The 22,016-nt window shown below is 45.7% G+C and overlaps 1 protein-coding gene across 1 annotated transcript in view; it reads left to right on the top strand.

Moving 5' to 3' along the window:
* Positions 1-21,100, top strand: part of rasgrf1 (Ras protein specific guanine nucleotide releasing factor 1) — a gene marked incomplete at both ends in the record, with an annotated part of 183,823 nt that extends 162,723 nt beyond the window's left edge. Inside the window, 13 exons of the mRNA XM_084334566.1 lie at positions 2,486-2,862; positions 4,392-4,511; positions 6,952-7,122; positions 7,247-7,353; positions 7,897-8,009; positions 10,329-10,389; positions 10,490-10,593; positions 10,984-11,068; positions 17,674-17,871; positions 17,989-18,068; positions 20,596-20,713; positions 20,821-20,889; positions 21,008-21,100. Of these exons, the coding sequence (XP_084190692.1) occupies positions 2,486-2,862; positions 4,392-4,511; positions 6,952-7,122; positions 7,247-7,353; positions 7,897-8,009; positions 10,329-10,389; positions 10,490-10,593; positions 10,984-11,068; positions 17,674-17,871; positions 17,989-18,068; positions 20,596-20,713; positions 20,821-20,889; positions 21,008-21,100 (1,696 nt within the window). The remainder of the gene's footprint in view (positions 1-2,485; positions 2,863-4,391; positions 4,512-6,951; positions 7,123-7,246; positions 7,354-7,896; positions 8,010-10,328; positions 10,390-10,489; positions 10,594-10,983; positions 11,069-17,673; positions 17,872-17,988; positions 18,069-20,595; positions 20,714-20,820; positions 20,890-21,007) is intronic.
* Positions 21,101-22,016: the final 916 nt, after the last annotated feature.

Here is a 22,016-nt window from a genome sequence, read left to right as displayed (position 1 = left end):
CTGTACGATCCTTGCGGTGGATAAAGAAGTGTTCGGCCGGTTGGATAGCGTGGTCTGGAACGTCCGGCGCCAGCCACGTCTCGGTGAAGCAGAGAACGTTGCAGTCTCTGACGTCTCTTTGGTATTGAATCCTTGCACGGATATCGTCCAGTTTATTGTCAATTGATTGTACATTGGCTAGCAATATACTGGGTAATGGCGTTCGGTGGCGTCTGGATCTCAGCCTGTTACGGATCCCAGCTCTCTTCCCCCGCCGTCTGGTTCCTTTGTTCCCGGGATCAGGCTCTGGTCCCATTTTCCGGAGAATCTCCTCAGGCCATTGTTGCGGTTCGGAAAGCTGGTCCAGTGAGTAATCCAATCGGTAAGTTTCCCGTAATCCGATGTCTATAAGTGACTGACGGTCATACACATTAAATGCACCTACTGTTGGTACAGACAAAACTCTTAAAACTATAAATATTAACAAAAGTAAGCACAGTCTCGACGGAGCGAACAGAAAGGCAGCCGGTCGTTGCAGCGCCATTCTCAGTATGTATGTATACATGTATGAGGGCAGTGCGACTGTGGTGAGGTGTGCAGTGGGAGTGACTGAAGGATTCAAGGTCGGGGTAGGATTGCACCAAGGGTCGGCCCTCAGTCCTTTCTTATTTGCAGTAGTGATGGACAGGCTGACAGACGAGGTCAGGCAGGAGTCCCCGTGGACCATGATGTTCGCAGATGACATCGCGATCTGTAGTGAGAGCAGGGAGCAGGTGGAAGAGAACCTGGAGAAGTGGAGGCATGCACTGGAGAGAAGGGGGATGAGGGTGAGCAGAAGCAAGACCGAGTATATGTGTGTGAATGGGAAGGAAGACGGAGGGGTGGTGATGATGCAAGGAGTAGAGGTACCAAAAGTGGACAAGTTTAAGTACTTGGGGTCAACAGTCCAAAGTAATGGGGACTGTGGTAGGGAGGTGAAGAAGAGAGTGCAGGCCGGGTGGTGCGGGTGGAGAAGGATGACAGGGGTGATCTGCGATAGAAGGGTACCAGCAAGAGTAAAGGGAAAGGTCTACAGCACGGTAGTGAGACCAGCTATGCTGTATGGTCTATAAACAGTAGCACTGACCAACAAGCAGGTGGCGGAGCTGGAGGTGGCAGAGATGAAGATGTTAAGGTTCTCTCTGGGAGTAACAAGGTTGGACAAAATGAATGAATGAGCAGTTCGGGCAGAAAGTGAGAGAAGCAAGACTGAGATGGTTTGGACATGTGCGGAGGAAGGAGGTGGGGTACATCGGGAGGAGGATGCTGGAGATGGAGCTGCCAGGAAAGAGGAGGAGGGGAAAGCCCAAGAGGAGGTTTATGGACACAGTGAAGGAGGACATGCGGGCAGCGGGAGTGACGGAGGACGACGCAGATGACAGAAACAGATGGAAGCGGATGATCCGCTGTGGCGACCCCTGACGGGAAAATAAGTGAAAGGAAGAAGTGAGAGAGAGAGAGAGAGAGAGAGAGAGAGAGAGAGAGAGAGAGAGAGAGAGAGAGAGAGAGAGAGAGAGAGAGAGACAGAGACAGAGACAGAGACAGAGAGACAGAGAGACAGAGCGAGAGACAGAGACAGAGGGAGGATAAGAGACAGTGAGAGAGATGGGGGGGTTAGGTGACGAGAGCCAGTCAGAGGTCACATTAGTGTGTGTGTGTGTGTGTGTGTGTGTGTGTGTGTGTGTGTGTGTGTGTGTGTGTGTGTGTGTGTGTGTGTGTGTGTGAGTGTGAGTGTGTGTGTGTGTGTGTGTGTGTGTGTGTGTGTGTGTGTGTGTGTGTGTGTGTGTGCGCGTGTGTGTTCACGGGGAAATGGCAGTAATTGGATCCGGTCTCTCTTGCCTGCCTGCCTGGGAGGGTCTCATCGGGTCTCTGTTGCTGTCACCTTAGCAACCGGCCCACCATGCTGCAGGACCCCTTCCTCCCTCCCTCCCCTCCCCCCTCCTTGTCTGCAAAGGATCTATAGTGTGAAATATTGATGGTGTGTGTTGTAGTGTAGTGTGGCCGAGCGGAGCCCATCCCCGGGCCCGGAGTGAGGACCCACTCCCAGCTGTAGATCAGGAGGGAGCTCCCCATGCCCACGCCCTGCAGCACGCTCTCCCATGGAGCTCGTCATGTCGCTGTGAGCCACCTCCACTCGGCTGCCTGTGTCAGCGGTGGCCGTGTGCGCTATCACTCGCGGTGCTATTTATGGGAACCCGTGAGGTCGCCAGGAGGGTGTCAGTGAGTGGGAGAGGTTTTCTGCAACACCGCAGCCTGTATCTTATTCTAAAAAGACAAGAGACGGCCGCAGAGGCTCCCCCTCCTTGTACCGACGTGGCCCGTTATTCATTATTTAGACAGTATTGTGTACGTAGCTGAGCTGGAGAGCAAGTACAAACGCACGAGTACACAGCGAAAACACGCTGACAAACACGTCCGTCTGTTTTCGGTTCAAACGTGTTTATCCTCTCATTTATCCTCCATGCAGGTCGCTGGAGTTGTTCTTCGCCAGCGGTCAGAACAACAAATTCCTTTACGGAGAGCCGCCCAAGTCCCCCAGGGCCAGTCGGAAGTTCTCCTCCCCTCCCCCGCTGGCCATCGCCAAGACGTCGTCCCCCAACCGCCAGCGCAAGCTCTCCCTCAACATCCCCATCATCACCGGGGGCAAGGCTCTGGACCTGGCCGCTCTCAGCTGCTCCTCCAACGGCTATGCAAACATGTACTCCACCATGTCCCCCTTCAGCAAGACCACCCTGGACATAAACAAGCTCTACGTGTCCAGCCCCGTCTCCGGGAAGGTCCCCGACGAGGGAGAGGGCAAGACGGACAAGGCGGAGGACGCCTCGTCTCTGTGCAAACAGCAAGGTACGTCGGTGATCAGCGACCTGAACCTCGCTCGGGTGAGGGGTCAACTTTTCTCTTCACCTCTCGTCGTGTTCAGTGAGTGTTTTTCCATTTTGTTCGTTTCGAAGTGCCTCGCTGATTGGGTTGTGGTTTCTTCTGTTCAGTCGATGAGATGGTAAAAATACTGTTGTAGGAAAAGAGAGTTCTGTACTACTTCTATAATTTCAGAAGTTGTTTTATTACAAAATAGGTTCAGTTGACAAAAGTTAAGTCACGTTAGCTCCAGCCCTTCTAACTCACACACACTGTCAGGTCATCAAAAGCAAGAGCAGGAGCAAAAAGCAAAGAGAGAGATTTTCTCTCTAAGCAACAGTATTATATAGTAGAATTGAATCCCTCCTATTTACTACTGATTGGTTTAATCAATTATACTTCCCTATTCTTTGTCCACTCATGGCTCACGTCCAACCTACTCTAATTTGCATCTAATTACATTTAACCAACTAACTTACTAATCTTGTCTCTAAACTTGGGTTTATGGCTCCCTGCTTAACACTTTGATTGCCTAAGGTTAAATTCATGATATACCATCCGTTGCCAGCTCTATTTAACATGGAGAAGTTCCCCTTCTTTGCAGGGCTATAACTTTTTAAATTCTATTGCTAGATTGCCATTATTAGGGCCCATTCAAGGTCCTATATGTATTGTTCATGGTGTAGCAACGTTAAACTTTTTCATTCACATATTCATACTAAAATATGATCTAAAGTATAAGTATGTTTTCATCTCTTTCTGCAGCTTTCTCCAGAACGTGATTTATAGCCCCAAATACATTATAGCCGTTGGGCGATCAGCGTGGGGTAGACAGTTTTCCATTATGGGATGTTGAAATACCCGGTCCATTTCCAGGTTGTATAATAATATATACGTCCAAATCATGTTGTTTTTTCGAGTTATTTGCAGCGATTGATGTTCACTGTGTGAAGACTGAGTCTCTCTAACATTAGCGAGTGCCCGGACCACATATGGAGTGAGTCCTGCCGGGTTAAAGGTAACATCCATTTTTTCCATCTGCCGATCGGCCACCAGATGGCGGTCTTGAACCGCTAGAGGATTGTGAGGAGATCACACTTGTGTCTCAGGGCCCCGGAAAGGAAATATGATTCCGATCACAGATTTTTGAAATATTGATATCAAAGACGAGTTACGGCGTCTTCGGCAACTTGAGCATGGCAGGGAAGGACGCCTAAACTCGTCCTTTGGCAACTAAAGTGTTAAGGGAAAGAGAGCTGTGGGCCCATTCTTTCTCCTGACACTAAAATAACAAGATGGCCCCTCAGCTGTCTCCACATGGCCTCTCTTTCTTACAGACTCTGACACAGACACACACTCTCTCTATTGCATACTGTAGTATTAACCATTAAAGTAACTCTGACTATATAACTCTGACTACCTCATACTATCACTGTATTAACTTATAATTCCTTATGAACAGATTAAAATATAGCTCAGGGTTTTACTGAGCCGTGTGGCGCTGGTGTTTCTCGTAGATCTCTCCGTGCGGGAAGAGAGCGACGCGGACCAGAATCAGAGCGACGAAGGAGACGCGGAGACGTCTCCCATCAAGTCGCCGACGACCCCCAAGAACGTCAAGGGCAAAAACTCCTCAGGTACATTGTGTGACACGTGGCACGTGACACCATCACGGTCTCGGCGGTGTGAGGTCCAAGCAACACTGCCACCTGTATCCCATGCCCTAGACAATGTTCATCACGTTGTTGTGACTGCCCATAGAAAAAGAGTCTGCTGTTTCATTTCACTTCAAACTTTTATTTAAACTCAAAAGGCAACTGAGGTTTCCCTCATTTACAGTCACGTCGAGTGTACATAAAGAAATAAACAAAAAAAATGCATATGAAATCACACAGCATATAATATCATAACCATAAGACAACAAGGTGAGGCAAAAGTAAGGATAACAAATCAATGAAAACATGTACAACTTGATTGACAAAGGTTGGAGATCAAGGTTATAAACTCTGCAACAGCTTTAAGGACTGTTGGGAGTTCATTCCATGAGATAGGATAGCAAAATGCAGATTTACCCTGTTCCGAGCAAACTCTGGGGACCTTAAGGACCAGCCGCTAGTCACTAGAACGGGTTCTGTAAGAAAACACAAGAGCGTCTTAAAAATACTGCATATTACATAATTACATTATATGTCATTTTCTCAATTGAAACGCTGAAACATTGGGATTCAGAATGTTTCTATTCAATATATCACATGTAAGTCGTATTACATGTGAATCGCTGGATGGTAATGAGTGTGCAGGGGAAGCCGAAGCTCGGCCTGAGTAGGTGTTCGAGAAACTTGTGTCATAGCAACTGCAGTGGGAGCGTATTTTCCCATCCGCCCCCAGTAATGAGGCTGTTCCACTGGAGCTAAGATCCTCTGCTTCTTACAAATCTGGAGAAAAAAAGAAACCCATGCAGTCATGTTTTAACGGCTGAGGAGTGACCTGGAATCATTTGAATTAACAGGAATTGTAAAGCCATTCCCGTCTCTTATCGCATACTGATTTTCCGCTCCTCCGATAGCATCCCCCGTGTCCCTGGGATTTAAATACAGACTGCAGAGAATCAGTCGATTCCTCCATTATGCTGACATTTGGTGCCTATATTTAGCAACAACCATCTTGAATATCAAAGATCTTGTAAAGAAAATGATATAGGGAGGGTAGTGTGGGGCAATACTGCCCCCTAGTGGACTTGGTCAGAATAGAGGAAAAACACAGCCTTCTACTGTACACAGGGTCAGCAGCATTCATAGTGTTCTCATGAAGTTTCTACAATATGACCCAGGGTCACAGCTCATTGGCCACGGTTGTCATGTGATGATAATCAGCTGCTACTTGATTACAATCACCTGTTGTTCGCGACCAAGATGTCTGCATTTCAATAGGGAGGTGTAGTGGTTACGTCATTGCTGTTTCCGGCCGGTCCACCTCGCTTGAAATTGCAATGTATTTCCCCATTGCCCATTTCTTTTCTTTTTTATTCACTTTTTCTCCTCCTGTTTTTTCTGTATTTTCCTCCCATCCCAATTTGTTTTCGTTATGCCAATTCCCCCCTACCCTTCCTGGTCGTTGCGCGCATGTGCCCCCCACTGGTCGGTCTAGGGAGCCCTGAAGTCTATCACATGCTTCCTCCGATACATAGGAGACAGCCAGCAGCCTCTTTTCACCTGACAGCGCGGACTCTCATTGGTGAAGTGTAACGCGTGGGAGGTCACACTACCTTCACCATTTCCCTCCCTCGCTGTGCAGGCGCCCTGACCGACCTGTAGGAGTCGCTGTTTACAACGACCATATTACCACCCACCGGCTTCCCTCCCGCTGACACCGCCAATTGTGTCAGTATGACGGCCGGCAAAGCCGGAGGCACCGCTGACAGCCGGATTCGATACCAGTGTCTCTGCGGTGGTAGACAGACGCTTAGTCCGCTGTGCTACCTGGCCGCCTCCCATTGCCCATTTCGAAATCGTCTCGTTTAAAACAAATAAAGCATGAACATTTGCATGGTGTACCTTTCTGTGCGTATTCATCCACAATCTATAGCTCAACACAAAAATATTCGCAATTAATCGTAAAATAATTACGTTGAATTTTATTTAAACCAGAAATGCTTAAACAATAATGATAGTGATAGAAGGGAACTCATTTTGTGCAAAAATGGAAAGCTTGCCAATGTTCATGAGGCAGAATTATGTACATACATTCAGAAAAACATGAGATGCTTGTTTTTCAAGACACTTGCTCCCGATGAGCAGGCTGGCACCTTGCCGTCTGTGTGTGAATGTGTGAATGAACGGGTGAATGTGAGGAACAAATTGTAAAGCGCTTTGGATAAAATAAAACTATTATAAATGCATCGTTTACCATTTATCTTTCCCGGCTCCTCAACCGTAGAAGATTTGTAGACAACAATATACACCGATCTATATAAACTACAATACAAGGAAAAAACAAACAAATGTAGGATCAAAAGGTTTTTTTGTACAGAAAGAGTTACCGATTACAGTATCGCCTCATAACTCTGCTTCCTCCCAGAATTCTCCCTGTTCGCCTACAACAATGGGATGGTGATGTCATCGTGCCGAGATCTGGACAACAACCGCAGCCCCCTGTCTGCGGCCTCCGCCTTCGCCATCGCTACAGCAGGAGCCAATGAGGGCACACCCACCAAGGAGAAGTATCGACGCATGTCGCTGGCCAGCACAGGTGCACACACACACACAGCATCCCTAACAATGCCCCCTCAGCCACTCTAAAAGCCTCTTGTGGCTTATTGCTTTAATTGATGGTTAGTTGAGTGCAATACATCTTTTGATGTATTATTCTCCAGGCTTTCCGACGGATCAGAGGAACGGGGACAAGGAGTTTGTCATCAGAAGGGCGGCGACCAACAGAGTCCTTAATGTTGTGAGGCACTGGGTGTCCAAACACTCTCCGGTAACACGTCCACAACGTACTTTTCACTTCAAACCTCTATTTGAACTCGAAAGGCAACTGTGGTTTCCCTCGTTTACAGTCATGTTGAGTGTACATACAGAAATAAGCTAAAGAAAAGGCAAATCAAATCACACAGCGTATGAAATCATAACAATAAGACAACAAGGCGAGACAGAAGTAAGGATAACAAATAAATTAAAACACATGATTGACAAAGGTTGGAGATCAAGGTTTTAAACTCTGCAACAGAGGGGAGAATCTCAAGCTTTAAGGACTGTTGGAGTTCATTCCATGAGCTCGGAGGAATCATGCAAAATGCAGATTTACCCTGTTCAGAGCAAACTCTGGGGACCTTAAGGACCAGCCAGTCACTAGAACCGGTTCCATAGATTACAAAATTCCATTCCAAGAATGATGTAGTATAAGGAGGTAACTTACCAATAAGGGGCCGGGCCTTAAACATTTTCAGATTCCAGTGTTTCTTGAATCGTAATTTCACAGTATAATGTGAACTGTCCTTGTCCGCTCTCTGTTCATCTCCAGGATTTCGAGAGTAACAATGCACTGAAGTCAAAGGTCATTGCCTTCGTGGAGGAGGTGATGCATGACCCTGAACTATTGACCCAGGAGAGGAAGGCAGCAGCTAACATCATTAGGTACTGTATGGCACGTGCCTTTTTGACTATAATGTAGTGCATGTAAACACAATGAGTAACGGCCCATTTCAGCCCATTTCAGCCCACTTCAATTCATCTCCTATATAGAGGAACGTATGCAGCCACGAGGTACATGTGAGGTACTGCCTACTGGACTTTGAAGAAGTCTTTATTCGTTGCACACATTGCAACATAGTCATGCAGCGACACACACATGCGATGGGTGACACTCATAGGAAATACACACATGCATTTATTTTAAAAAGAACTTGGGTCGCCGATTACATTTTTGTCTCATCCCGTCGTCCTTCCCTCTAAGTGCAGCAGGGATGCAGACATGGGCTGCGGCGTGGGGCAGCACCCGGGGACCAATCCAAGTGCTCCTGTCCGTCTTCGTCAGGGACGTGACAGTGTTAGCCATCTGTTCTGCATGTTTTTCCATTGGGTTTATCTCTTTTTGGGGGGGGGGGGACCCTTGCGAGCACGGGGAGAACATGCACATTCCAAACAGAAAGGCCTGTGAGATACCCCACCTGCGTACCTGGCAACCCAGTAACCTGGTCTCCAAGCGGGAATCGAACCCAGGACCACTACACCACTGTGCGGCCTACGCTCCTCTACATTGAAATGTAATGCAGCCGCGCTGCCAGGCTTGGCTGGAGGTGGTTGGAATGAGCCTTAAGGCCCCACCAAGCAGGACGGCCCTCTTGGCATAGTGGTAGCTTAGGTCACTTGACTCCCTTCCTCGCCAAGCACTACATTTACATTTACATTTAGTCATTTAGCTGCCGCTTTTATCCAAAGCGACTTACAAGTTCTGTACGACAAGCCATCAGGAAGGGCACAACTCTATCAGCTGAGTAACAATGTTCATCAAAGTGTTGAGTGCTACAGTGTAGGTTAGTTTATTAGGACAAGTGCATGACAGTATGGTTAGTTAGGGTTAGATTTTTTTATCTTTTTTTTTTAATTCAGATAATGGTTGAAGAAGTGCGTCTTTAGTCGACGGCGAAAGATTGGACGTGATTCGGCTGTCCTAACTGGGGTGGGTAGTTCATTCCACCATTGTGGGGCAAGGACTGAGAATAGGCGACTTCTCTTTGATGACCCTCCCGGAGCTTGGATAGGAGTAGGTCTGAGGCGGCCAGAAGATGCAGAGCGTAGGGGTCTTGAGGGTGTGTAGTTAGAGACCATTGACCGGAGGTAGGCGGGAGCAGTTCCCTTTGCCGCACGGTATGCTAGGTCGAGGGCCTTGAAGCGGATTCGTGCAGCAATGGGGAGCCAGTGCAGGTCCCTAAGAAGTGGGGTGACATGGGCCGACTTCGGTAGGTTTGAGATCAGGCGGGCCGCTGCGTTCTGAATGAGTTGAAGAGGCTTAGTGGCAGTGGCCGGGAGGCCAGCGAGCAGTGCGTTGTACATGTTGACTGCAAGCAACTCACTGATAATCGACAAGTGTATTAGACCCATAGCCATAATTTAAGATATATTTTAAGCACTCGCAAATCTCCCAGTTCTCCCATTGATTAAAGCGGTGGCGCTCTAGCGCCCTCTCGCGCACTTAAGAATAGAATAGAATAGATCTTTGTCATTGTTACAGTTGTTACAACGAAATTAAAAAATGCAACCCTAGGTGCTAGTAAAAATATAAAAACATTTCTAAACAAAGTATTAAATATAAAAACAGGGGTGGGGCATAAATAACATTAATATAAACAGGGGGGTGTAAAAGATAATTGCACTATCCCTAATGTTGCGTGTGTGTGGGGGGGGGGGGGGATGCAAGGGAGACTGTTGTTTTAAAATTTAGCTGAGTTTAGTGCATAAGTGGGATAAAAACTAAACTTCAGTCTGTTAGTCCGGGTGGGCATGATGCTGAAACGCCTGCCCGAGCGCAGCCGCACGAGGTGCTTGTTGCCCGGGTGGTGTGGGTCCTTCAGTATTTTTACTGCTTTTTTGAAGCAGCGGGAGTTGTGTAGTCCCTCCAGTGAGGGGAGGGGGCAGCCCTCCCCTCACTGGAAACATAGAAGAATAGAAACATAAAGAATATGCATCATTAGATGGGACAGTGGCTCAGGAGGTAGAGCAGTTGTCTGTTAATCAGAAAGTTCCCGATTCGATTCTCGATTGAGCACTTAACCCCTAATTGCTCCCGATGAGCAGGTTGGCACCTGGCATGGTCAAATCCGCCATCAGTGTGTGAATGTGTGAGTGAATGGGTGAATGGGTGAATGTGAGGAACAAAAATCGTAAAGCGATTTGAATTAAATAACTATTATAAATGCACCATTTACTGCAGTATATGTTTCCATTGTCTGTCAGGACTCTGACTCAGGAAGATCACGGTGACAATCAGATAACCCTGAAAGAGATCACACTTCTGGTGAGTAAAGTAAATGGCCACTAAATTAACTGAGTGTGAACTGCATGAAGGTGTGAAATAGTTCCGAGTCAACGAACAGTGTCTTTTGTATGTCTCTCAGGGCGAGGGAGGGAAGGCAGAGCCTTTTGAGAACCACTCTGCTCTGGAGATCGCGGAGCAGCTCACGCTGCTGGACCACCTGGTGTTCAAGGTTATCCCATATGCGTGAGTGTAATAATAATAATGATGATGATAATAAACTGTATTTGTATAGCACCTTTCATAGATGAATCGCTTCACAGCAGTGATGTAGACACAAAATAGACGTAGGCATAAGATGAGCATAGAATTGGCATAATTATAGACAGGCATAAAATGAGCAGATAATTGATATTAAAACCTCTTGGAAAATGTGTAATAGTCATTCAAATCTATTTAAAAAATCTATATTTAATTAATAAAAGAAAGATTGTAATAGATTTCTGTCATTTGTCATCGTGAGTGTACCATCACACTGGACATGTGACCGGAGGATGACGGACTGTACCACAGATTCAGAATTCACTGTGGAATGTTGATGTTCTCGTTCATGGCCCACCTGTACTCTCCTTACAGAGAATTCTTTGGACAAGGCTGGATGAAGAACGACAAAAACGAGAGGACGCCATATATCATGAAAACGACAAAGCACTTCAATGATGTATGTATCATATGTATCACAACCAGTGATGCCACAGATTACTTGTAAAAGTAATCCGATTACTGATTACTGATTACTCCTTTAAAAAGTAATCCAAGTTACTTTACTGATTACTTGATTATCAGAGTAACTTAGTTACTTTGAAAGTAACTAGGTTACGAAGTCGTCGTCGTTCCCCCAACAGTTTTTTTTAAACGCTTTATTGAAAGTGCATAAATTGTTTTTAACTTGTTTCTCTGCACATAACGTAAATTGTTAAACTAGTGCTTCAGCTTCTGTACCATCAAGTATGGTAAAGCAACAGTCTATGATGCTCACAGCATTAGAGCAGCCAGCCAGTGGTTGTACAAAACCAGTGTATCTATTCACATCTAACAAATGCAGGCTGAACTATTCAATTATATCAACTGTAACTATTAAATTGTTTTTATAAATGTCTCTCTATAAACATACAATCAGTCTCTCTTTAACATGTAAATTAACTGTAAATCTGGCAAATAAGAGCTTTTGCTCTGCCACCATCAAATATACATTAATCAATAGGGAAAGAAACAATCTCTCTCTTTTGCTGTTTGGCTGGCCTCCGAGTCCTCCTGTACCTAGTCGAAGCGTCGCCCAATGTGTTGTGATTCCAGATGCTTTCAATGCAATTGGATGTGCTGTGAAGACCCGCCCTACTCTGCCTCTGATTCGCAGACTGTGGATGGGGAATGTGATTGGGCCAAAGCAGAGTCACTCACAGACAGAGAGTCCAGTCACGCCGCGGGACACATTCTTGTGTAACCCTTTCACTGCCACACCACGTCACTCCATAATAATAATAAGAAAAACAGCTCAAAATGTATTTTTGACTGTCGAAAACGAAATAAAATACTGCATTCCGCCTGCATTATGAATTTATGATGAGATAGTAACGAAATAGTAACGCACAGCCACTTGGACAAGTAACTGCAATCAGATTACTGGCTTTTAAAGATTAACGCGTTAGATTACTATTTTCGGGGAAAAGTAATCAGATTACAATAACGCGTTACTTAGTAACGCGTTACCGGCATCACTGATCACAACCCCCACCACCCCATCCACCACTATTATAGAAACACTGTCTCATCAGCATAAAAATAAAGTACTAATCTCGACCACAGGTAAAAAGGTACATAATCTACATTATGTTATAGCCATACCATACGTAATATATATTTCCATTTTGTATTGGCGAAAGTCCAAAAAACTAAAAAACAACAACAAAAAAACAAAGAAAAATGCACGACCGGGAGTCGAACTAACGATGCACCACTAGACCAAGTTAGGGTTAAGGTTATGGCTAGTTTAAGGTAACAGTGTGGTTAAGGTTATGGTTAGTTTAAGGTAACAGTGTGGTTAAGGTTAGGGTTAGAGTTAAGGTTATAGTATCGTGTAGCTCCGCTCTGCGTCATACTGTAATACTCTTCCATATCAGTATTAGCACTGAATACATTTTCACATGCACCTTTACACACCTCATCTGCCTGGCCACACCCCCATCCGCTCCTCTACATAAGCAGGGGTGTGGCCATACTAACAGCTCCTTCCTTGTTTTCACCACGGCAAGTGTCTGTATACACCACTTTGAGACTAGTGAAATGTTGAAGAGGAGCTACGATGAAGGAGCTGCGTTGACATTATATCTTTATTTTCTCTCACTATTTTCGAGGAAATACAGCGATAATGTCTTCGCCACCGGGGTGTCTAGAAGATGATGATCATTCTGACATCCACCGGCATTTTCGTATTACGGGTTCGCGTCGCTGGCCTAATCCCCACCGGCATTCCTCCAGCTCTGCAGTTGGACAGGTATTACCTCCGCTCTGCAGTTGGACTTTGCTTGAGAGGCGCTCGGCTGTGTGAGGGCTAGCTGCCTCTCCGGGTGGGTGATGGTTTTGATATGCGAGCGCCAGTTGTGTTGCTATGGGGGGAATGGCTACACGACTTACGAAAGCCGGCTTCAGGCTGGTACCCTTTTTTGCTGCCTCTTAGCGGCGTGGAGAGGGTTCTGGTTTGACGCCCATGTTACATGAGCTCCTCATCGGGAGCTCTATTGCCTGGGACCGTATCCGAATCTGCGGTTCAATCCCCCGGATTTCTGGACAAACGGATACTCTCTGTCACCATGCGGGCGCCACCTTTCAAGATGAAAGTTACCCGGCGCGAGGGAAGTGGGTTTGGTGTTTCGTTATAAGAATACCTCCACGCTCAAGTCGGCTGCAGCCCATGAGGGAATTGTGCCGGCACCGCTGTGTCTGATAATCACCGTTCTGAAGACTGTGTTGACTTCTTTTCCTCTTCTCTCTTCGGATGAGGAGAGGGACAGACGGCGGCTGTCTGAAGTGTTAGCCTATATTGTGTTCTCTCGTTGTACAGTTTCGGTGATAGCTGCTTAGCTTGCATCCTAGCTGGGTTGAGCTACCTGTTAGCCAGTTAGCTGTTAACTACGACGCTAGCTCTGTACGCTCGCTCGGCTGGGAACGTTAGCCTGATGCTACCAGTTAGCCTGGAGTTAGCTGTTAGCTTATGCTACACCGTTGAACATTAGCCGTGAGAATAGCAGGCCATAGCACTCTGACTACGACGTCATCTTTGACAGAGGAGGTAGTCGGCCCTGCACCATGATCGGCTGTTGGAGGGGGGCGTCTCGCAGAGCCTCGCTCCGGCCTTAGCTTCTTTTGCCCCGAGGACCTTCGTCAACGTGGAGACCAGTGTTGCGGTCCTCTCAGCCTGCGTTCATTGGTGCAGGTAAGGGTCCATTGGACACTTCCCCCCTCTTCCTTCCTTCCCTTCTGAATGTTTTGTAATAACGATGTTTTTTCCAAAACGCATGTTGCTTCACTACATTTGGGGATGCGACATGTGTTGTGTGTGAATTGTCTTGATCGCTGGTATAGCTTTCTCTCTACCTAGAAAACGGTGTTGTTTTTTACGTGAGTAAAAATGAACTGGTTTTGTTGTATGATGAGAGGTTGTGTGTTCATGTAACGTTAGGCAACATAGCTGAGCTCACAACTGGCTGGGTTAAAAACCCTGCAAAGCTATGCATAGTGGCATGTGATCGAGGGGTGAGTCCCTCTCTCAGCTTGTGATGACAATAAACAGGTGGCGAGTTTCACATAAACAGGGCTGTACCTGTTCAAACGAGTCGTATCAGGGGTAAGGTGGTGAGGGGTGGTTTCTTCCCCCGGTTTCCCCCTGCCCCCCCCCCCCCCCCCCCCCCCTCCCCTCAAACATGATTTTGTTGTACGGTAGTGAGAGTGTACTTTTGCCTTTTTTGTTGTGATGGAGGGTTGTGTGTGTCGTTAAGATCCACAACTGGGTTAAGTGTTGGCCTACAGAAGTTACATGTGTAAGCTCTTGTACCAGGGCCCTTAAAGGGGCCCTCTCCTGGTCTGTGTTTTTCTTCCTTTAGGAAAAGGTGTAAAAATTCAGGTGGCAGGTTCGCACATGAGCCTATGTGAAGCTGTTACCTTGACAGGTGTACATGCGCTTCATGTACAGTAGCACGCTATGACTGGTGTCATGGCTCTGCTTTGTCATTGCATCGTATCAGGGGTGAGGGGTCATGAGGGGGTGAACTGATAAAACCTCCCTCCCCTTTTTCGGATTGGTCAGGGGGTTGGGCCTCCTGTCCTTTGGGCTTCCTGTCACGTTGCTGGGTCAGCGCGTCACAGGGTAGGGAGGGGGCGGGGGGGGAGTTTCCTGGTCCCACGCCATATTGGGCGGTGGGCCACGGAATTCCCCCCGCCATTGAGTACGTCACTGGGCGCATTTCTATTGGTTGTGAGACTTTCGTGAGTTATTTTCAGGCTCCATGTTGTGGACCTTTGTTACAGGGAGTTTCAGAGCCTCCTGCTCAGGGAGTTTCAGAGCCTCCTCTGTGAGTTTCAGAACCTCCCTCTCAGTGAGGGAGCCTCCTCAGAGTTTCAGAGCCTCCTCCTCAGATTGTCAAGATGAGTAGAACTTATAAAGAAGTTCTGCTCTGTTGTATGTGTATTGAGCTTGGTAGGTGATGCAATGCAGTAGAGACGATTTGTTCTTCTGCTCTGCTCCCTACTAGTAGTGTGTATATTGGGTCAGAGCCTCCTCCTCAGGGAGTTTCAGAGCCTCCTCGGTGAGTTCAGAGCCTCCCTCTCAGTGAGGGAGCCTCCTCAGAGTTTCAGAGCCTCCTCCTCAGAGAGTCCTAGTCCAATTGTTACATAGCTCAATGTTGCATATGTCTTTTCAATTTATTGCTCACGTGGGAAGTCTCTCTGGGGGTTCCCTGTCCCCTCTTTTGTGGAGCAGGTTGACGGGGTGTTGTTTAGGGAGTTCCCTGACTCCTCGCCTGTAATGGTCGGTTGAGTCATGGGATTCCCCCCGCCATAGGGTACGTCACTCCCCGTCCCCTCTTTTATGGAGCAGGTTGACGGGGTGTTGTTTTCCCTCAGCCGCGTCGTATGGGACCCATGTCCGTATTTTTTTCTGTGAAAAAAGTGGCTTCTTGTCGTTCTCCCAGGCGGCTTGGAGGAACGGTATCTGGGTTCTTGTTACAATGTCCATTGATATGTTTTGGGTCTCGACGTGTACATAGTGCTGGCCCTGGGTGCTTCTGATAGGAACCATGCATGGGCTTGCGCGCCTTGGTTGTTCATCATTGAAACAGCGTTTTTATGGGGCAACTGGGATGGAGTTTGTCTCTTCCGAGCGCCAGTGTACTAGGCTTGTCTCGACAAATTCTCGTTCATCTCTGGGGGATGTTAACAGAATAGATCAAAGCATTGGTAGAGGGGTCTCATGCCCTTGGGGTGTGCCACTGGGAGCGGTGCTTTGTGTTCTGATCGTCTGGGTGGCGCCCTCTATAATGTTTTGGATCGTCACGCGTACCTATCCCCCTCCTGGGACTGGGGATGGCGGCGTGATTAGGGCACGGGACTGGTTCTGGTCGCGCCGGACCAGGTCAGTTAACCCGTTGTCCGCCGGGGCGCAGATCTGCTGTTCTGGTACCCTGAGGGACTTGTGCTTTTTTGGGGGGAAAATGCCGGGTCGGTCCGGGCGTTGCAGGGTTTGACGTTATGGAGATGTTCGTGGTTATGTTACTACGTGTTATCCCTCACTGTTGCTTGGTCCATGTTGTGTTGTACCTTGCGCCGTACTGAAGGAGCCTGGTCCTTCTCCATTCTTTTTCGCCCCTCTCTTCTCCTGCTTGGCGGGGCTGGGAGGGGGCTGTTGAGGTGGTTCTTGTAGAACTCCTCTGGCATCCCTGTGTACGTCCCGGTCCGCCGGACCCGGGTTAGAATTTTTTTTAACCCCTTCTTGAAAACTGAAACACTTGTACTGCTGTATAGCCAGTGTATACCCGCAGTTGTGTTTTGGCGTTTTTTCTTGGGGGGTTATAGGAACAACCGCTGCTACGGCCTTGCCACAGGGTTGGGTTTTTGCCCTTGACCCCGTGATATTAAGGGTTGTAACGGGGGTTTTGTTTCTTCCCGTTCGTTCCCTAGTGGCATGTGGGTTGCGCGTTTGTGTAGTCGTGGGTTCTTCTGTGGAAGGTAAGTCCCACGGTCTGCTCACCCTGTGCGTTTGAGTTGCTAAACTCCTCTTCGCACAGTCGGATCCGATACCCTCCTGTCCTCCATTAGGGGGGTCCGGGGGCTCGGGTCCTCCCCGGGTCTGATGGTTGTGGGGGACCTCAGCGGGTACATTTGTCGAGCTCCCGCTCTGCTTAGCTCCTGTATTACAGTATGACGCAGAGCGGAGCTACACAATACTATAACGTACGGTTATGTCTATAACCATAGTTATATGAGTGTAGTGACGCTCTGCGTCGGACTCACTGAGGACCCCGTGGTCTTGCCTTTGTGGTGAAAGACTTGGGAAGGAGCTGTTAGTATGGCCACACCCCTGCTTATGTAGAGGAGCGGATGGGGGTGTGGCCAGGCAGATGAGGTGTGTAAAGGTGCATGTGAAAATGTATTCAGTGCTAATACTGATATGGAAGAGTATTACAGTATGATGCAGAGCGTCACTACACTCATATAACTATGGTTATAGACATAACCGTACGTTATGGTTAGTTTAAGTTAGGGTAACAGTGTGTTTAGGGTTAGGGTTAGGGTTAAGATTATGGTTAGTTTAAGGTAACAGTGTGGTTAAGGTTATAGTTAGCTTAAGGTAAGGTAACAGTGTGGTTAAGGTTAGGGTTATGGTTAGTTTAAGGTAACAGTGTAGTTATGGTTAGGGTTAAGGTTATGGTTAATTTAAGGTAACAGTGTGGTTAAGGTTAAGGTTAATAAGGTTATGGTAAAGGTTATGATTAGTTTAAGGTAACAGTGTGGTTAAGGTTAAGGTTAATAAGGTTATGGTAAAGGTTATGATTAGTTTAAGAACTGTAAGGTAACAGTGTGGTTAAGGTTAAGGTTAATAAGGTTATGGTAAAGGTTATGATTAGTTTAAGAACTGTAAGGTAACAGTGTGGTTAAGTTTGGGGCGAGGCTATCAGAAAAGTGTGTCTCAGTAGTCTTGAGGAGCCCGATCTCTCTTAGTATTGTGTATATTTATTTGAGTGTTTTACGTCCTCATTCCCTTCCTTCTGAAAGGTAAGCAACCTGATCGCCACAGAGATCCTGAGCAGCGAGGATGTGGTCAGCCGGGTGGTGGTGATAGAGAAGTGGGTGGCTGTGGCGGACATCTGCCGTTGTCTCCATAACTACAATGCCGTCCTGGAGATCACCTCCTCCCTGAACCGTAGCTCCGTCTTCCGCCTCAAGAAGACCTGGCTCAAGGTGTCCAAGCAGGTGCGTACAATACCGGGCTGTATACACCAAGCCTACTGTACAGCTCATGTTTCTGGGACCGATCGATGTCATCGATGCGTGTATAACTGATTCACTTTTACAACTGGTCCTCTCTAGACAAAAGCGGTGATTGACAAGCTGCAGAAGTTGGTTTCTTCAGAGGGGAGATTCAAGAACCTCAGGGAGGCTTTGAAGAAGTGAGTATTGCATGAGGAAATGGTATACGGTTGTACACATTAAGCGGTAGCACCATGACAATTAGTTCAAATGTAACCCCAAGTTACATCTAAGTATTTACACATAGGGGCGACAGTGGCTCGGGAGGTAGAGCAGTAGTCTGGCAATCCGGAGGTTCCCGGTTCGATTCCCGGGCAGCGTGTCGATGTGTCCTTGAGCAAGACACTTAACCCCTCATTTCTGCCGATGAGCAGGTTGGCACCTTGCATGCTTGCCTCCGCCGTTGGTGTGTGAATGTGTGAGTGAATGGGTAAAATGTGAGTAACAAATTGTAAAGCGCTTTGGATAAAAGCGCTATATAAAAAAGCAGCCATTTACCATTTACATGCCTGTATAAGCTGTCAATCTATATGTATACATACAGTATATCTCTATATGTCAATTATAAGGTCAAGTGGCCCTTGACAAGCTAACATAGTAAACATGCATAATACGGTAGTTCAGTCAGGAACACTCTTGTCATAAAGATTAAACTATTTATTCCTATAAATAGTTATGTATTTGGCAGTAGAGGCTCTGCTCTCAATATGCTCTTGGCACAAAGCCATGCAAGCAAGCAATAGACTTGGCCCGGAGCGCAAATAATAACACACTCTCCCATGTACATACAGAACAGAGCCTAAGAGACACACATCCTCTGATGATGCGAGACTGTCAATATCGCAAGACATAACAAGCCAGCGCAGCATTCCAGAGTAGAGCATAGATGATGGAATAGCATTACAGAGTAGAGAGCATAGATGATGGAATAGCATTCCAGAGTAGAGCATAGATGATGGAATAGCATTACAGAGTAGAGCATAGATGATGGAATAGCATTACAGAGTAGAGAGCATAGATGATGGAATAGCATTACAGAGTAGAGATCATAGATGATAGAATAGCATTACAGAGTAGAGCATAGATGATGGAATAGCATTACAGAGTAGAGCATAGATGATGGAATAGCATTACAGAGTAGAGAGCACATAGATGATGGAATAGCATTACAGAGTAGAGCATAGATGATGGAATAGCATTACAGAGTAGAGAGCACATAGATGATGGAATAGCATTACAGAGTAGAGATCATAGATGATAGAATAGCATTACAGAGTAGAGAAAATAGATGATAGAATAGCATTACAGAGTAGAGAGCATAGATGATGGAATAGACGAATGCAGGTGGGTGCTGGGGGGTAGAGGGTGGTTCTACCAACAGCATAGCATAGCGGCAGCAGAGTGTAAAGATAAGTAAAGTAAGAGCATAAATGGATCGTCTTGTTGCTAGAGTTTTAGTTGTGTTTGTTTATGATTGGAGTGCATATCTGATCAGCTGAGAGCAAGACTACCATGTCCTCCCTGAACTAACGCAAAGCTCCATAACTCGTATCTTCTTGTAGGGTTGACAGTGGCTCAGGAGGCAGAGCGGTCGTCTGGTAATCAGAAGGCTCCTGGTTCGATTCTGGCTGCATGTCGAAGTGTTCTTGAGCAAGACACTTAACCCCTAACTGCTCCAGATGAGCGGGTTGGCACCTAGCATGGTTGCCTCTGTTGTCTGTGAGTGAATGTGAGGCATAAATTGTAAAGCGCTTTGGATAAAAGCTGTTATATAAATGCAGTCCATTTCTGTTTTTACCATCTTCGATTGCATCTTGATTGATTGATTGATTGATTTTATTGTGGATTAGAGACATCATCCATTCCAAGGGATAGAGTAAATACAAGCACTTATTTCCATCATGGTCCCTGGTATTAATAGACAGGACATACATCAACATAAAACATTGAACATCATCATAAAACATTGATAACTGGCAGTATGTATGTGTATGTATGTATATATAAATGTATATGTGCATATGTAGGTATATAGTTGTATTTATGTATAGAAAATGGCTAGAGGAACTATACAGGGTAACATAGTTTTGGCAAATATTAATAAGGTATTATTAAAAAATGTATTGTTAACTAAGTTCATTTTTTCAATATGAGTCTAGTAATGTATGAATTAGTAAACAAAATATAGTATGTTCTGATAAGTAAATAGGGGTGGGATTAAAAAAGTGTATGCTTCTTCCCACTCCTTTTCAAAAAAAATTAAATAAAAAAAGAATTTAGTTTGACTTTTTTGTTTGTTCTTTGTTATTTTTAATTTTTAATTTTGTATATACATTTATTATTTGAATGGCTAAAGGCTATACATGTACTTGATGTTTGTTATGTTGCATATTTGAAATAAACTTCAATCAATCAATCAAAAGAGACTATATGTATATAGAAGATATAAGAAAAAAATAAATGCTATACCCTCTCTTTCCTATACCGATAGCCATGTTCGTACAGACTTTTTGAAGCCAGTTAACCTAGGGGCCTGTTTACTATCTCTCTAAATGTACCTGTTTATTATCTCACTAATAGACTTCATGTCCAAAATAATTAGGATATCCGTTTGTGGTTCAACTGAATTAATTGAATAAAGCAATAATACATCCGTTTCCTGCCTAGCTGTGACCCCCCCTGCGTGCCATACCTGGGGATGTACCTAACCGACTTGGCTTTCATTGAGGAGGGAACGCCAAACTACACAGAGGACGACCTGGTCAACTTCTCCAAGATGAGGATGGTAAGATGTCTCACTGTAGCAGGTTACCTGTCATTAGAGATTATTATATAAGGTCTGTTTTGTTTTCCTTCTTGGGATTACAGATCCTGGTTCTCTTTGCTTTTCAGATCTCCCACATCATCAGAGAAATACGGCAGTTTCAGCAAACAGCATACAAGATTGATCACCAGCCAAAGGTAAGCCAGTACTCTTCTATTCTACGTACATTATTGGTTTTAAAGTGGTATTGTTATCAAACTTATACATTATGGAGTATTGGGCTATTGCTGAAAGTGTCCATGTGTCCATGTCTAGGCGTCTCAGTACCTGCTGGATAAGAGTTCTGTCCTGGATGAAGAGAGCATGTACGAAGTCTCGCTCAGAATCGAGCCCAAAGTGCCCAACTGATGAGGACCCCCCCCCCCCCCCCAGTCCTATTCTGTTTGTAGCATACATCGGTAATGAGAACATAGGCCTAGCTGTTGTACATGTTTGAGGCCACACCTTTTATTATTTTTGCTACCTGCTTTTGAGTTTATTTTTTATTTTTTTGGTTTGGTTTTTTATTTTGCTCAAGACAATTTCGATGGGGGTGGTTTTAAGCATAATAACAGAGGTCACAATAATTGTACATAATTGTGTCTCCTTTGTGACCAATGACATTATTTTGCGTTATTTCTTACTGTGTTGACTTTGCACTCTCTGATCACTTGGGCTGCCAGTCCTTTGGTTTTGTACATATGAATGATTGTTCTCTTTGCTCATTTACACCATTTAAGTTTATTGATGATTCAGTCACTCTGCAACTGATGTAGCATTGTAAACATCGAACGGTGTCAAATCAGGTCAAAAGAGCACAGACAATAACAATATAAGACCAGAGGAAGCATTGTGTTCTTCTACATTTCCCAACCAAAATAGAAAAAAAGATTACCATGTTTGCTCACCACCACTATCCACATTATTAACGCAAAATCTATATGGTTAATATGAGTGTCCCTTCATTTCTTGTGATGCAATGATACCATTCCACCTTGGGACCTATTGTCAAAGGAGCCATCATCAGTTCAGAACCTCTCCGTCAGATGTTAAGAGCAGCAAGATTTCTGATTTGAGTGTAGCTACTTCCAATAGAAAGCGAGTGGGGTTTACATCTCGTTTGATTGCCATTTTGAGTTCAGGGAAAGGGTTTGTTGTGTAGATTTGCTGCTATGTTTGGAGCATGCCAGTGTGTAAGGGTTGATTTACGTGTTCACTTTTATTCAAACCTTATCGTCCATTGTTTTCATCTCGGTTCAAAGTCAATGGAGCATACAGTACATAC

Source organism: Notolepis coatsorum, assembly GCF_963971535.1.
Source record: "Notolepis coatsorum genome assembly, chromosome: 18".
Classification (NCBI taxonomy): Eukaryota; Metazoa; Chordata; class Actinopteri; order Aulopiformes; family Paralepididae; genus Notolepis; species Notolepis coatsorum.
This window is presented reverse-complemented; position numbering and strand designations above follow the sequence as displayed.